The sequence below is a fragment of the Rhincodon typus genome, chromosome 5 (assembly GCF_021869965.1).
Source record: "Rhincodon typus isolate 14 chromosome 5, sRhiTyp1.1, whole genome shotgun sequence".
Taxonomy (NCBI): domain Eukaryota; kingdom Metazoa; phylum Chordata; class Chondrichthyes; order Orectolobiformes; family Rhincodontidae; genus Rhincodon; species Rhincodon typus.
Window position 1 is genome coordinate 113,283,754 of NC_063336.1, and position 14,547 is coordinate 113,298,300.

The window sequence follows — 14,547 nt, forward strand, 5'->3', positions numbered from 1 at the left end:
TAAGAAGGGTTTAGAAGGATATGGGCCAAATGCTGGCAAATGGGACAAGATTAATTTAAGATATCTGGTTGGCATGGACAAGTTGGACCGAAGGGCCTGTTTCCGTGCAGTACAATTCTATGGCTCTATCACCTTTCTGCTTCTCAAGTGGACACCTGACATCCCATGGCACTATTGTGAACAAACATCTATCTCTGGTGTCCTGGCCAGTGATTATCTTCAATCACCATCAGAAACAAAAACAAATGATGTAGTTATTATCACAATGTGGTTGTTGGAGATTGCTGGTATAAATTGGATGCCCCTTTCCCTACAAAACAAACGGTAAATGCACTTCAAAAGTATCTTGGCTGACGTGTTTTGGGATCTCCTGAGATCCAGAAAGACACATGTGAAGGTTTAATCTCTGTTTTTTTTTTCCTTTTAGTTGTGTAGAAATAACACAGTATAAAATAATTTTGTCGAATCATCACAAGTCAAATTTGCTGCTAAAATGATCAAATTTGCCCTAAAAACAGGTAGCTCCACCCAATTCCACCGCAAACTCCACCCCATATTCATTTGAGTATGTTCACAGACCCCATCATATTTAACGTCAAAATTATCTCGCTGAACCGCTTGCATTTCGTCCTTATGTGAAACGATGCCATCTTTGTCCGTCTGTGTGAATCCAGTTCGAACCAATTTCAGTTTGAGTGGATCATTTCTCTGTCACACTGTCTATTTAGCTTCAACAAGTAAGCAGTTGTGCTGAGTTCTTCCCGAAGTTCTGTTTTAAGTACACTTCGACAGAAAAGGTTAAGCAAAGACGGAAAAGAAATTCTAAAGTTATTATGAAAGAACGTTCAGCTCCCTTTGTCCCAACTGCCTCAAAAAAACCCAAGTGTAACCTTTGGACCCTGATACCTTTTGCAACTGCAGTGAGCTTCATAAACAGATTGGCTCAGCTGCAGTGACTATATAAATACCGCGCCAGAAACAGTCACTTCAGCCGGAGGAGATTGTCCATCAATTCAACATGAGCTTCATCATGAAGCTCTGTTTTCTGCTGTTGTTCGGGAGTGTGATTTTAGCACGTAAGTTTTCATTAACGTTTATTATGAGCCATTAAATGTGATGCAAAATGCAATGTATTCAATACCATGTTTTACATGTCGCGTTATGTTTGCAATTATGAATTCATCTTTCATTTAAATTGTAACCTACATTAATGATTTATATACCATACGACCTTTCGAATATAATGAGTTAAAGTGAGTTTCCAAATTAATTGAACGAAAGTAACCTGTTTTAAATGAATACAAGAACTTTACTTACAATCCAGAAGTTTACGTGTTAAATTGAAAATACTTGATTTTGAAAGCGATATTCAATTCTACCCAACCTTTTTTAACTCCCAAAATAATCGAAACATAATGGAAATGAGGTTGTCTTAATTTCTCCCCCTGAACTTCATAAGCATTTGCCTGATTTTTGGATTGGCGTGTGACAGAAACTGCAGTAGTTTCATGTTGTTTGGGCAACGCGATTTAATTAATGAAGTAACAGAGACATGGAATCGCAATTTGTTGAAGAAGTTTGCATTAAGAATTGCAGTCGAGAGTTTTGAAGTAAAGGTGCACTTTTTTGGTAGTTTTTTGGAATACTACATCTATAAATCTATAATTTATATACACTTACATAAATTTATAAATTTCCAATTATAAATATTTCTTCACTTTTCAGAAGGAAAACCTGACGACAGAAGAGTCTGTTTAAGTAAGTAGCACTGTATTAACTGTACTGGTCTCAATTGTTAAGTGTCTGAGAGCACCTTCTGCGAACCAACAGGAAACCAAAATTACTTTCTGAAAAAGAGTCATTTTGAGGCACAGACCTATTCTGAGAGTTGTGGCAGCAGTTCTGCAATTTGGAGCCGGCGATTTGGAGCACATTCCCACAGCACACACACATAAAAAAGTGGAGAGACACAGCCTCTCTAACCTCCTGGGGGCTGCCTCCTGTGAAGATGCATACGACGAATGCATTCTGTCAAGAATTTTGGTTGTGCAAGTTGGCATTTCCCTGCAGTATTTGCTGAAAGAACACACACTGCAACGCGGTTGGTGGAACACTGCCATCTGTTGGGTCACTGGAATGGTGCACCCTACAAGGATATCCTGACAAGACATTGCAGTTGGTTAAATAGTACCTGGATTTGCTTGATGAACAACATTGTAATACAAACCTTAGGACCATAAGATACAAGACCAGAGTCAGACCATTTAGCCCATCAAGTCTGCTCCACCATTCGATCATGGCTGATGTGTTTCTAATCCTCATGCCTTCTCCCTGTAACCTGTGATCCCTTAATTATAGAATCCCTACAGTGCAGAAAGAGGCCATTTGGCCCATTGAGCCTGCACCCACCATCCGAAGAGCATCTCACCCAGACCCCTACCCTATTTCCATGTTTTATTTGATTTATTGATTTGATTTATTTATTTACTGTAGTCACATGTACCTAAGTACAGTGAAAAGTTTTGTTTTGTGAGCAGTATAGGCAGATCATAGCAAACGAGGACATACAGATCATTGGGTGCTTAGACACAGCGAGGCATAGAAGGTTACAGCTGCACAGGAGTTGTACAAAAGCAAGGTCAACTCTATAACACCGCAATTTATTTAATTCACCTAGACTGCACACCGCTAGACACTATGGACAATTTAGCATGGCCAATCCAACTAACCCACACATCGTTGGGCTGTGGGAGGAAGATGGAACACCCAGAGGAAACCCACACAGACATGGGGAGAACATGCAAGCTCCTCGCAAACAGTTGCCCAAGGCTGGAATCAAACCCTGGTGCTGTGAGGCAGCAGTGCTAACCACTGAGCCACCGTGCTGCCCCAAAGGACATTCGCTCACAGCATGATGTCTACTAATCAGTTCATCTGACTTAATAATTACAACATGTATTTATTTTACCCAATTATAGGGCAAAAAACCCGCTTCAAAAACCTTAAGCGATATTTTTACAACTATGAAGCTGAAACCTCCAATGGAATAGTTGGGACTGAAAACTCACGCTCTGGTGTCCAGATATCTTGCAGAGTAAGTTAAAAGCTGCTGTCAACATACAGGAACTCAGCACTTAAATCTAGATTTCCCCAAGAAATGCCTGAAGAGCTCCCAAATCTCTGTACTCCTTTTCAAATGACCAGCAGGCTGTAAGGATTACCAGGATCAATTAGCACAGTATATGTATCTCCAATTTAATTTGGGGTGTTCTGAATGATTTTAATTTGTTCACATATATCTAGCACAGCGATATGCCTCACCCTATAAGGAAACAGTATCATTTATTTGTCAAATGGATTTAAAGTAATGTATTTCACAAGTTTCTGATTATCACCCAAGAAGTGAAAAAGTTTGTAAAAGATGAAAAGTTACATAACAGAGTTACTATTCTTCTGCCCAGATGTAATTATTCTTTAAAAATATTTCTATATAAATTAATTAACAAGGTTTTACATTATATTTCATAACTTCTCAGCTAATTTAGTTGCTTATTCTGTCTCTGTCAGGGCTCAGAAACTCCCACTAACATAACATTTTTAAATCTTGAAGTCAAGTTAATACTTTTCTCATGTGTGTTTATTTACATATTTTAGGATTGTACAGCCTATTATTTCCTCACTCCCTGACCGCACTCGATAAAATAATAGAAAATATAATTTAAATACTTATCAAAAATATTTAAAGTCAATCATTTTTAACGTATGATATGAGGCCCTAGTTTGTGTATTGGATTAGGAAAATAAACTGCAATTGAAAAGAAAGTTACAACAAATGTGCTTAACTTGGCTGGTTTTCCACAGGTGGAACTTGAAGTTCCTCAGTACTGTGCCTACTCCATGCGGACAAATGCATGCACCCTGAAGGAAGTGCAGAGCATCAGTGCTGATGGCAAACCTATCTTTGAGCTTTCCAAGGACACTGAAGAGTTTCAGCAAGCTATGTCCAAGTAAGGAACATTGACTGATATATATGAATCATAAAATGTAAATTTTCGTGGGTCTCCTCCTGTCGTCTGCTATCATGTTAAAACAGTACCGCAAGCCCTGGTAAAGTGGTGTAAACAGCATTCCGGGAATGGGGCTTGAGTAAGGTTGAGGTTGGGACAACTTCACAACACATCCCCTTAAATTGTGCCAGACACACACACAAGAGAAGGCTATTCACACAATTTGTAAGATAGAGTGAAATAAATGATTGCTTGTGATACAGGCAACTGTATACTTCATTCATAAAACGTCCCTCTGCTCATGATCTTACTGAGGCTTTAACTGTTTAAAATAAATTAGTTTTTGTAGAATGAAAACAATGGGCAAATAAGTTTTAGACGTCCCTGCACTGTATACAACTGGTGGATTGTTGTTGTGTAATACTCTTTGTAACTTATGGGTGTCGCTTAACTTGCAAAATAACTTGATGAATACGACTGTATTGATAGAAGGCATTATATCAAAAATTCATCGTAATCTGTTAATATGTGAGGGTTCATAGCTGCTGAAAAACTGCAGCAGATCAGGAGCAGGATATGCCTGGCTCCTATTCAACTTTGTAGTGTCCAGTTTCAAAGCAGAAGTCTAAATAGGTATTAAAGTCTCAGTCCTATATATAAGAATCTAATGCCTAGTTTTGTAGTTGTCCAACCCGATTTTCAGGTGTTTTTTTTTAGTATTCTTTGATATTTATGTTTATATGCATTGTAGCATATTACTCCTCAATGTTAACCCTAAATTTGCACATTTTTCACATTAGATGGTCACAGTAAGGTGTGACTTCTAAGCCATTTGTACCTCGACTTCCCCAAAGGAAGTTCATAATTCTGGAATAGCCTAAGATACAATTATATGCTGAAATCATTTTTCTGGATGGATAGAACCATAAAATGGTTCAAACAATCCTCCTCATGAGTAATAGTAGAACATGGAACATAGAACAGTACAGCACAGTACAGGCCCTTCAGCCGACGATGTTGTGCCGAACTTTTACCCTAAACCTAAGGTCTATCTAGCCTCCACCCCTAACTTATACTATCATAATAATTTTGACATATGGTAAATGACGATGAAATGGAAATGAAAATAAAGTTGAACAGCTCACATTTAATGAGCTAGCATTAACATCATTATGGGTCAAGTGATTTGTTTGTAAGTTCTGTCACATATTTTTCTCCATAGGTATGAGCTGAAATTCACAACAGTAAATGGACATATGGGTGTCAATCTATACCCAAATAAAAATGAACCAACCAACATTCTCAACATCAAGAGAGGAATCATTTCTACTCTTCTGGTGCCTGTGGAGTCTAATGAAGATGTACAGACATTTGACACAGTAAGTTTTTTTCCTATTTAATTTTCACAGTTGAAATGGATTTAATGCAATTTCCACATAGAGGCTTAGCTTTTAGAAGTCCTTCCTACAGCAGGTTCTGCAATGAAATTACTTGGCTAAAGCTGCAAAATTAAGTGCAATGCTTCTACAGCTTTGTGTAAAGTGTTCGGCCTGGGACTGAAACTGGCCAATTTTGTCATTTAAATTTAAGAAAACAAGTATTTTTGATGAAGTGATTCCTTGAAAATGTAGAAAATTGAATGAGTTTTGTTAAACTCCTTTGAATGTAATCTATACAGGTTGGGAATTAACAGATTGGACTATTTCCAAAACAGTTTCATCAAACTACTAAAAAGAAAGCTTTCAATCAAAAGCTCTGATTAGTTTTACTAACCTTCTGTAAAACAAGGGGAAAACAAAGAAATAGAGAAAAATAATGGGTAGTACATGACTGACTTCATTGTTATTTGGGAGCGCTTGGGTTTTGCATTTTCTTTTGTTTTGATGTAATTTAAAGTAAATATGTATTTATTAAACTGTACTTCTTAAATTTTGTTTTGTAAATCAGGCTACTGTTTATGGAAATTGCACAAGTGAAGTCATGGTGAACAGCAGAGCAGATGGTGTTGCTACTCATATTACAGTTGGAAGGGATCTAACTGCTTGTAATAGATTTACACCTATTACAGACCACAGGAGTCCTTTGGCACTGGTTACAGGGACGGTAAGAAAACAAAAGTACTTACAATATGAACAATACTGTGTCTTCTTGTTGCAAATGTAAGAAATTTAACTTTGATTATATGCTAATTCCTCTTTTTTCCTTTTACATTCAGCATGTACCTGCGGCATCCTTGCTGGGCAGTACTCAATCTTGCAGCTATTCCCTTGATGGGAAGAAGCATATAACAGAAGCCACCTGCAATGAAAAACATATCTTGTTGCCTTTCTCACAGAAGTAAGTTGTTTTACTAAAATACCAATAGCTTTTCTTCACAGATCTACACATTTATTGATAGCAATTTAAAAAAAACTAAACCATTTGCATTTTGACTATTATAATGTTTTGTAGTTTATTTCTAGTTTATCATTGCTCCTGATATGAATCCTCTGCATTAATCCAAAGCATACATTTTTTTTTGTTGTGCATGTTGATTCATTGCCAAACCATTGATTTGTTTCAGTAAAGGCTAGTTTTTCAGCAATCCAATTAGTTTAATGCTTCCACTGTGAAAAGCAGTCAGATGTCAACAGTAAGCTTTAAAGCACTTCCAGCTGCTGTGACAATTACATGTTTAATTCTTCGCACCAGTTATGGCAAAAGTAGAGCATTTGTGATGAATAGGAGGGGTGGTGAGTTTGATTGGCAGGTTCCTCCTTCCAAGTGGAAATAGTCGCACAAAAAAAATCTCTCCTTTTTCTTTTCAATTCCTGAAATTAAGATGAATTTCTATCACAGTTATTGCTTCAATTTATAATATCTGGGTCTGGAAACAAATTATAACAGTACTTTTCTGAATAGGCGAATGGCATTTCACATATGAATAACAGAGCGCTAGTTACATTTTGGTATTGGCAGAGAGTCACCAGCCTATCTGTAAAAATATAAACAGCTCTGATGATGAGTCATCTAGACTCATAACGTTAGCTTGCTCTCTCTCTGCAGATCTGCCTGTCCTGCTGTGATTTCTAGCACTTTTTGTTTTCAAACATAAAACCTTCCTTTCAGAAGGTCCACTGAGCAATATAAAACATTTTTAGGAATTAAAATCAAAATAAGGAGGTGATCTGCCACCTCTTGCCCAAGGACATATTAACTTTTTTGTTTTCTTTTTGGATTTAGTTTTTACACCTAAGATACTTCATAACAACAGAAGCCTCAAACTGCCTTTTATCAACAGAACAATTGAAAAGTGCTTGACGCACATCTGATTAAAGATGTATTTTTCTCTTGTTAGAAATCAGTATGGAGCTGTATCACATGTAAAGCAAACACTTCAACTAAAAGTAATCAGTGCATCTAATAACAGACACTTTACTGATGGTAAGATTTACCTGTTTCCTCTATTTTGTTTACAGTATTTTTTCTCTTGGTTTACACTTTGAACTCAGTTCTAGTGGTGATGAGAAAAAAAAGACCTCTAGCTTTATTCTTTAAAAAGTCCAGAAAATACTGCGTGATTGCAAGATTAGCATATTTGGAATATGCTTAAACCTACCTTTTTATGTAATGAAAGTAACAGTAGGTGTAGATTTCTTTGTCTGCCATCTCAGTCCAATGTGTTCTCTCCATAATTTTAATGAATAGAATATCATGCGGCATAGTACTCAATATTCAAATATGTGATTCAGGATATAAGACCATAGGGGCAGAATCCAGATAACAAGGTGTAGAGCTGAATGAACACAGCAGGCCACGCAGCATCAGAGGAGCAGGAAAGCTGACGTTTCGGGCCTAGACCCTTCTTCAGAAATGGGGAGGGGAAGGGGGTTCTGAAATAAATAGGGAGAGAGGGGGAGGCGGATAGAAGATGGATAAAGGAGAAGATAGGTGGAGAGGAGGCAGACAGGTCAAAGAGGCAGGGATGGAGCCAGTAAAGGTGAGTGTAGGTGGGGAGGTAGGGAGGAGATAGGTCAGTCCAGGGAGGACAGACAGGTCAAGGGGGCGGGATGAGGTTAGTAGGTAGGAGATGGGGGTGGGGCTTGGGGTGGGAGGAGGGGATAGGTGGGAGGAAGGACAGGTTAGGGAGGCAGGGACGAGCTGGGCTGGTTTTGGGATGCGATAGGGGGAGGGGAGAGTCTGTTCCACCATTCATGGCTGATAAGTTTCATACGAAAGTAGGATTTTTAATAGATTGTAGGCTGTACCATTCATGGTAAGATTAGATGAGAGCAGTTTTCATGTCTCTTTCACCTCAGTTTCTGGCCTGCATGAAGTGGTACCAGAGTGAAAATCGCAAGAAAATATGATATGCTTCTGCAATCCTGCTTGTTATAATTTTTGGTTGAGCCTTAGTTTCAGGAAATCAATGGCAATTTCATTACCACTTTCAAAAAGGAATGTGGAAGGATACAACACCATTTTTAGCTCAGGAGTATGCTGGATGGGGAAATTAAAATTACAACAAGATAGGTTGGGTGAATGGGCAAAGCTGTGGCAGATACATTTTAATATAAGCAAGCTTGTGACCAACAAAGGATAGATATGGTAATTTTTTACAAGACACAAAGTTAAATCCAGTCGATATCCAATGATATTTGGGGATTCAGGTTCTTAGCTCTTTAAAATGCCACAGACAGGCACAGAAAATAGTCAAGAAGGCTAATGGAATGCTGACCTTCATATCTAAAGGGCTGGAATTGTGATGCAGATGTTAAGCTTCAGTTATACAAAACCCCAGTTAGACCCCACTTAGAGTACTGTGAGCAAATCTGGACATCACACCTTAGGAAGGATAGATTGGCCTTGGAGAGAGTTCATCGCAGGTTTACAAGGATGATACCTGGACTTCAGGAGATAAGTTGTGAGGAGAGAGTAGACAAATTAGGCCTTTATGCTCTGAAATTTAGAAGGTTGTGGGCTGATCTAATAGAGCTCTTCAGGGTATTAATGGGGATAGACTGGGTCAATAAAGGTAAACTATTTCCACAGGCAGAAGATACTAGAACTGGGACATAGTCTAAGAATTAAGGCCTGGTTATTCAGAAGAGATGTTAGAAAGAAATTCTACATGCAAAGAGTGAAGGTTTGGAATTCTCTTCATCAAATGGTGAATAATGCGAATTAAATTGTTAAATTTAAATCTGAGATAGACATTTTTTTATTAAGCAAGGGTATCAAGGGATATGGTCCCAAGGCAGGCATATGGAGTTAGGCCACAGATCAGCCATGATCTTATTGAATGGCAGAACAGGCTCGAGGGACTGAATGTCTTACTCCTGTTCTTGTGAAAAAAGAACAGGTGAACTTGGGCTTTTAACCCATTCCATATCCATCTCGCCAAGCCCCCTTCTGGAAATAACTGCTGGCCAATATGATGTCTAAACCAGCCAACGTTGGCTAGACCAGAACTGACAAATTACAGCAACTTTGCCTTTGTAGAGTGTGTAAGATACAAATGAGATCCAAACCCAAAAATCACTGGTGTACCCTGCTCAACAAAAAAAACAGTCCCCAATCAGTAGAATCCAAGGTAGACAAACAGGAGGTTGGAAAAACACAGAAAGCCAGGCAGCATCTGGAGGAAAGGAGAAGTCAACGTTTTGGGTATTACCCTTCTTCAGGGCTGGATCAGTTATCAATGAAGAGGTCCAGGGCAGGCAAGAGGTTGGCAGGTGTGTCCAAGATGAGGAGGAGGGTTGGAGGCAGGAGAAGGGGGTCTGCGGAGGGTGGCTGGGAGTCTCTATTGAAGAAGGAGGCGTGGTGGTGGAAGAAGAGCTCCATGTTGTGACGGGCATGGAACTAGTTGAGGTGGGGGGGGGGGGAGGGGTACGAACGTGAGCCCTTTACTGAGGACAAATCCTTCAGCCTCAGAGCATTCGAGGTCAGGGTGCGGGGGTGGGGGTGAATATGTGGCAAGGTTCAGGTGTGGGGCTTTGGGAGGGGTCTCGAGGCTGAAGGAGGGGAGGGGGGAAGGGTGATAACGTGATGGGTGAGGGTTGGACATGATGTGGGAAGTAGTTGTGGGAGGGGAAGGAGAATGGGTGAGGAGTGGGATGGAGGATTGGATGGGGGGAGGGGTGTGGGAGAGATGAGGTAGAGTAGAATTCACACCTGGAATTGTTAATGTGCTTGAAAATTGGGTGCTACTAACTTTGGGATTCTGGCTGAGTATCATTTTAATTTTTGCCAATGGTGCTAAGTGAGAAATATTTGATCAATAACCCACAGTCTGAATCATATAGTTTAAAATACAAATAATGTGCCTGAGATGGAACATAAACATTAAGGTTACAGTCCAGCATAGTTGAAATGCTGCACTGTCGTTTGAAGGAGCCATTAAATGGATGTCCTGTCTGCCTGTTTGGTTGGATATCAAAAAGAAATTGGGGTGTTATTTCAATGAAGAGCTGTGGTATTTCCCTATTGTGCTGACCACTTCTCTCAATCAGCATCAGAAGCAGAGATTATCTGGTCATTATCACTTTGTGCTAGTGGGGGTTTGTATTCTGTAACAGTAACTACAACTCAAAAGTAATTGATCGTAGGTGCAATAGAAATGTTTTTATTAGTTATAATGCATACCATCCAACCTTCCGTGCTATAATTTCGCTTGAAAGTGGGCTACGCTGTGGTCAACTAATCAGTGTTGTCAGATTTACCCCATCACTAGTAAAACTAGGAACCAAAGAAAAGGAAGTATTTTATGAGAGGTCATAAATTTTCCTTCATGTGTTCAGACCACGTGGGAGTGTTTCCCCAGATCCACTAAAAAAGTCTGTCCTCTGCTGGCCTCGATTTCCCTTTTACTTACTCATAAAATGGTCAAGGTGCCTCTTCAACACTTCCTTCAAGTAAGTTGCAGTATGCAATTGAGACCTCCCCAGAGCTGATCACCTCTCATTTCCAATGTTCGAAGTGTTGAGCTGGGTAACAAGGAATTCAAAGTAAAACAAACTAAATTGATTTTTTTACATAAACTTCAATTAATCCAATAAATAAAGCAAGGTTACTTGGAGGTGGCAGTAGAGGTATGGTGCGTAACTGAAGCATATGGAGGTCTGAGGAGAGTGTTATGATCTTGGGTAACTATTTGTGTTATTGGTATCTTGAGCAATGTCCACTCAAAATTTGTAAGGTGGAGTCCAGGTGTCTGAGGGGCAAACATTGCATATTATCAAGGAATGGTGTGTCATGGGCAGTTTGACCCAGGAAGCAAACACACACTCAGGTTTGGTAATGGCTCCAAATAAAACCAAACTACCATAGATGTTGGAAATCTGAAATAATCGCATTTAAAATGTTAGCTTAGTGTCTGTCTTCACAGATATGGCCAGACCGCTGAGTCTCTCCAACCATTCTTTCTTTTTTATTATTAGTAATGGTACCAGTCTGGTTAATGGTCATGGACAGGAGGGTGTGACTGTGAGTCACCTTGGATTGTGGAAGCATTTCAACCTTTGCCCTGACACAACAATTTCAATGTTCACACTGTCAGCATGGGTGAGGTTAAAGTCTGAAGGGTGGGTGAGCCAATTGATATGACGCCATGGTACGGGAAGCCATTCAAGTGTGGAAAGTGTAAAGCAATGATCTAAGATGGTACAATCAGGGAAATAGATACTATTCTCTGTATCTGTGAACAGGCGTTCCAAAGATTGTTATGATTCTGGGGGCAGTCCATTAGGTTGCAGCTACCAATAAAACAAAACACAAAGGTTTAAAGGGCCTGTGAAAAATCAGTATAAGCTAACAGCAGCCATTGCTGCTTTGACGATTGCAACACCAAAACCTGGGGTCATGACCTGCCATTTGCCTTAGAGGAAATGCAGCAAAGGATCACCAAACAGATTTCTGGGAATGAGGAGATGGGCCTTTGAGGCAGGATTGAGTCAACAAGGCCTTGTTATCCAGAAATTAGAAGAACGGATGTGATTTAATCAAAACAAATATAATTCTGAGGAGGTAGTTCCTTTGGTGGAAAGTCTAGAACAAAGTATCACAGTCTGAGAATAAGGGCAGGTTATTTACAATTGATATGAGGACAACTTTCTTCATCCAAATGATTGTGAATCTGCAAAATTCTCTGCCACAAATTGTGGATGCTCAGTCATTTGGTGAATCCTCATGGGAGAACTTGATAGTTTTTTTTGATATTTTGGGCATTAAGGGATATGGGGATGTTATGGGCAGGCCAAGCTAAGGTAGAAAATCAACCATGATCTTACTGAATTACCAGGTGGCCTTAAACTGCCAAGTCCAGTTACAATTGTTCCAAGATGCTCATTTTAAGTTTGGTTCTGAAATTTGTGACATTTGGTGGACTTCTCATTGCCCCATTACACACATCCTAAAGTCCACTTTCAGTTCAATTCGCCCTAAATAACAAAAATATGTTGTTATTTCCCTATATTGTTATGAATATAAAATATGAATCATTTTGAACTGCAGCGTTATTACTGGTAAATATTTATTTCAGGATGGACACTAAAGTGCTATTTTTAATTAATCTTTTGTAGATGAATCAACAATCAGAAAAGAACTGACTCTGGAGCACACTGACAGTAGGGTAAAGAATGCAGATTCTGCACTGTCAGCATTACAGAGTCTGGTCAGTCTATCAGAGAGTGGTCAGAACGAACAAAGAGCCAGTCTGTTCCAAGCATTTGTTGTTGAATTGAGGAGAATGGAGAAAGATGCACTTGAGACTGCTTTACCTAAATTCTTCAAAATGGAAGTGCCCAGGTAATCACTGTAATTTGCTACACATTCTACAATCCTGTCCATAAAAAAAAATAAAATAGTGTGTCCTAACAACTATTTGGTGACGTTAACACAATCCATTACTGGGGATAGTTGCAACACTGTACCTTGTAGAAAAGCCAAGTGTCTTGGGTCATAGCTTCTAGAATATTTTGTTTAACTGCAGATGTCAGAAATGATTATTTAATGAAAACTGTAATAACGGTGAGCACTGATAACCTGACATGGATGATTAAAAGTGCTACCTAGTTTAGAATTTAATAATAAAATCTTATTATTTCATCACCTGTTAATTTTGGCATATAACAATCCTCTGAGTACCTGTACTTAAACTTTATTTTACAGGTCTGTCACTGTTCAAGCACTTCTGCAGTGCGGCACTCCAGAGTGTTTTGGTGCAATCCTGAAACTTCTACAAAGTGAACCAGTCCCTCAGTTGGTGGCAGACACGGTTACCTATGCCATAGGACTTATGGCTTCACCATCTGAAAGTAGGATACATGAAGTCCTTAACCTGGCAAAGTTCCGGCAAACACGGGGTACATTTTATGCCTTGAGTCACACAGTAAGAAAGTAAGTAGAGTCTGCAATAACTAACAAAAATCTCTGTCATATATGAAGCAAATGCTTTGGTTTTTCTTCTCAAACAATAACCATTTAGCCAAACATAATATAATGCATTTTGTGTGCACGTACATGTGCTGACATTTAGATTTTTTGCATTAATTAGTTAATGCAAGCGATATGTTGACAGATTATGTTGTACAATATTCAGGAACATTGTAAAATGAATAACATGAGGGTCAAACTGAATGTCTTGCATGAGAAGTGAAATTTCGAAAGTGTTCATTTGCTATTGTAGGCTTTGTATTTCCACTTTCCCTGTTCTACCAAACTTACTTTGGACATCAATAAATCAAGGCTGTTCTGACATCAGCATACATGCACTATTCTTTATTAAAGCAAAGATCACAATAAACAAAAACTGAAAAAATCGTACCCATACAATGTTTACATTCAGAAATGAATCCATGTATGTGGATGTGTCCTAATATCAGACCAGAATAGGTGATCAGCCTGCTCTGTCTGAACTTCAAGTCATTGATCAGACAACCTCCTCAGCTAGCTAACTTTACTGTGAGGCAAGCTTTTTATCATATTCTCTCCAAACAAGGAAGCAATGCATCCACATTTTGACACTATCCAGTCTCCAGCAAAGGATCAGTTTTGGCCACTAGCACACATCACAATGTGTCAAGTTTTCCATGTTGATTTGATCAATTAACTCTTTAGCACTTGCCCGTATCTTCTTGGTTTATTCCTTACTTTCAATGAACTTTGGCATAAAATTTTAGCTTGCTCTAGCTTTTCACCACTTTTCTGTCTTCCAATAAGTCATATGATATTTACAAAACCTAATTCTACAGCAATCACAAACTTGGCTGTTAAATAATTACATGATCCATATTATTCAGTTTATTTTAAACAAAACCTCAGCTTTTTCAGAGCTGCTGTGACAGTTGAGTCCATTACTGCTGTGTTACAATGCTTGATGTAAACATGTGCACATTCCTTGAGCAAAACACAGGAACACTTTAAACTTGTCATCTTTCTAATTAGTAAGTCATCACCAGACTTCATTAGCTTTCTAGACAACAAGGTGCAGAGCTGGATGAACACAGCAGGCCAAGCAGCATCATAGGAGCAGAAAGGCTGACGTTTCGGGCCTAGACCCTTC

The 14,547-nt window shown here is 38.9% G+C and overlaps 1 protein-coding gene across 1 annotated transcript in view; it reads left to right on the top strand.

Moving 5' to 3' along the window:
• The first annotated feature begins 1,003 nt into the window (after positions 1–1,003).
• Positions 1,004–14,547, top strand: part of apoba (apolipoprotein Ba) — a 56,922-nt gene continuing 43,378 nt past the window's right edge. The window contains exons 1-10 of the mRNA XM_048597311.1: positions 1,004–1,076; positions 1,726–1,758; positions 2,979–3,094; positions 3,862–4,007; positions 5,230–5,386; positions 5,955–6,110; positions 6,223–6,344; positions 7,345–7,430; positions 12,566–12,791; positions 13,155–13,382. Of these exons, the coding sequence (XP_048453268.1) occupies positions 1,019–1,076; positions 1,726–1,758; positions 2,979–3,094; positions 3,862–4,007; positions 5,230–5,386; positions 5,955–6,110; positions 6,223–6,344; positions 7,345–7,430; positions 12,566–12,791; positions 13,155–13,382 (1,328 nt within the window). The 5' untranslated portion in view covers positions 1,004–1,018. The remainder of the gene's footprint in view (positions 1,077–1,725; positions 1,759–2,978; positions 3,095–3,861; positions 4,008–5,229; positions 5,387–5,954; positions 6,111–6,222; positions 6,345–7,344; positions 7,431–12,565; positions 12,792–13,154; positions 13,383–14,547) is intronic.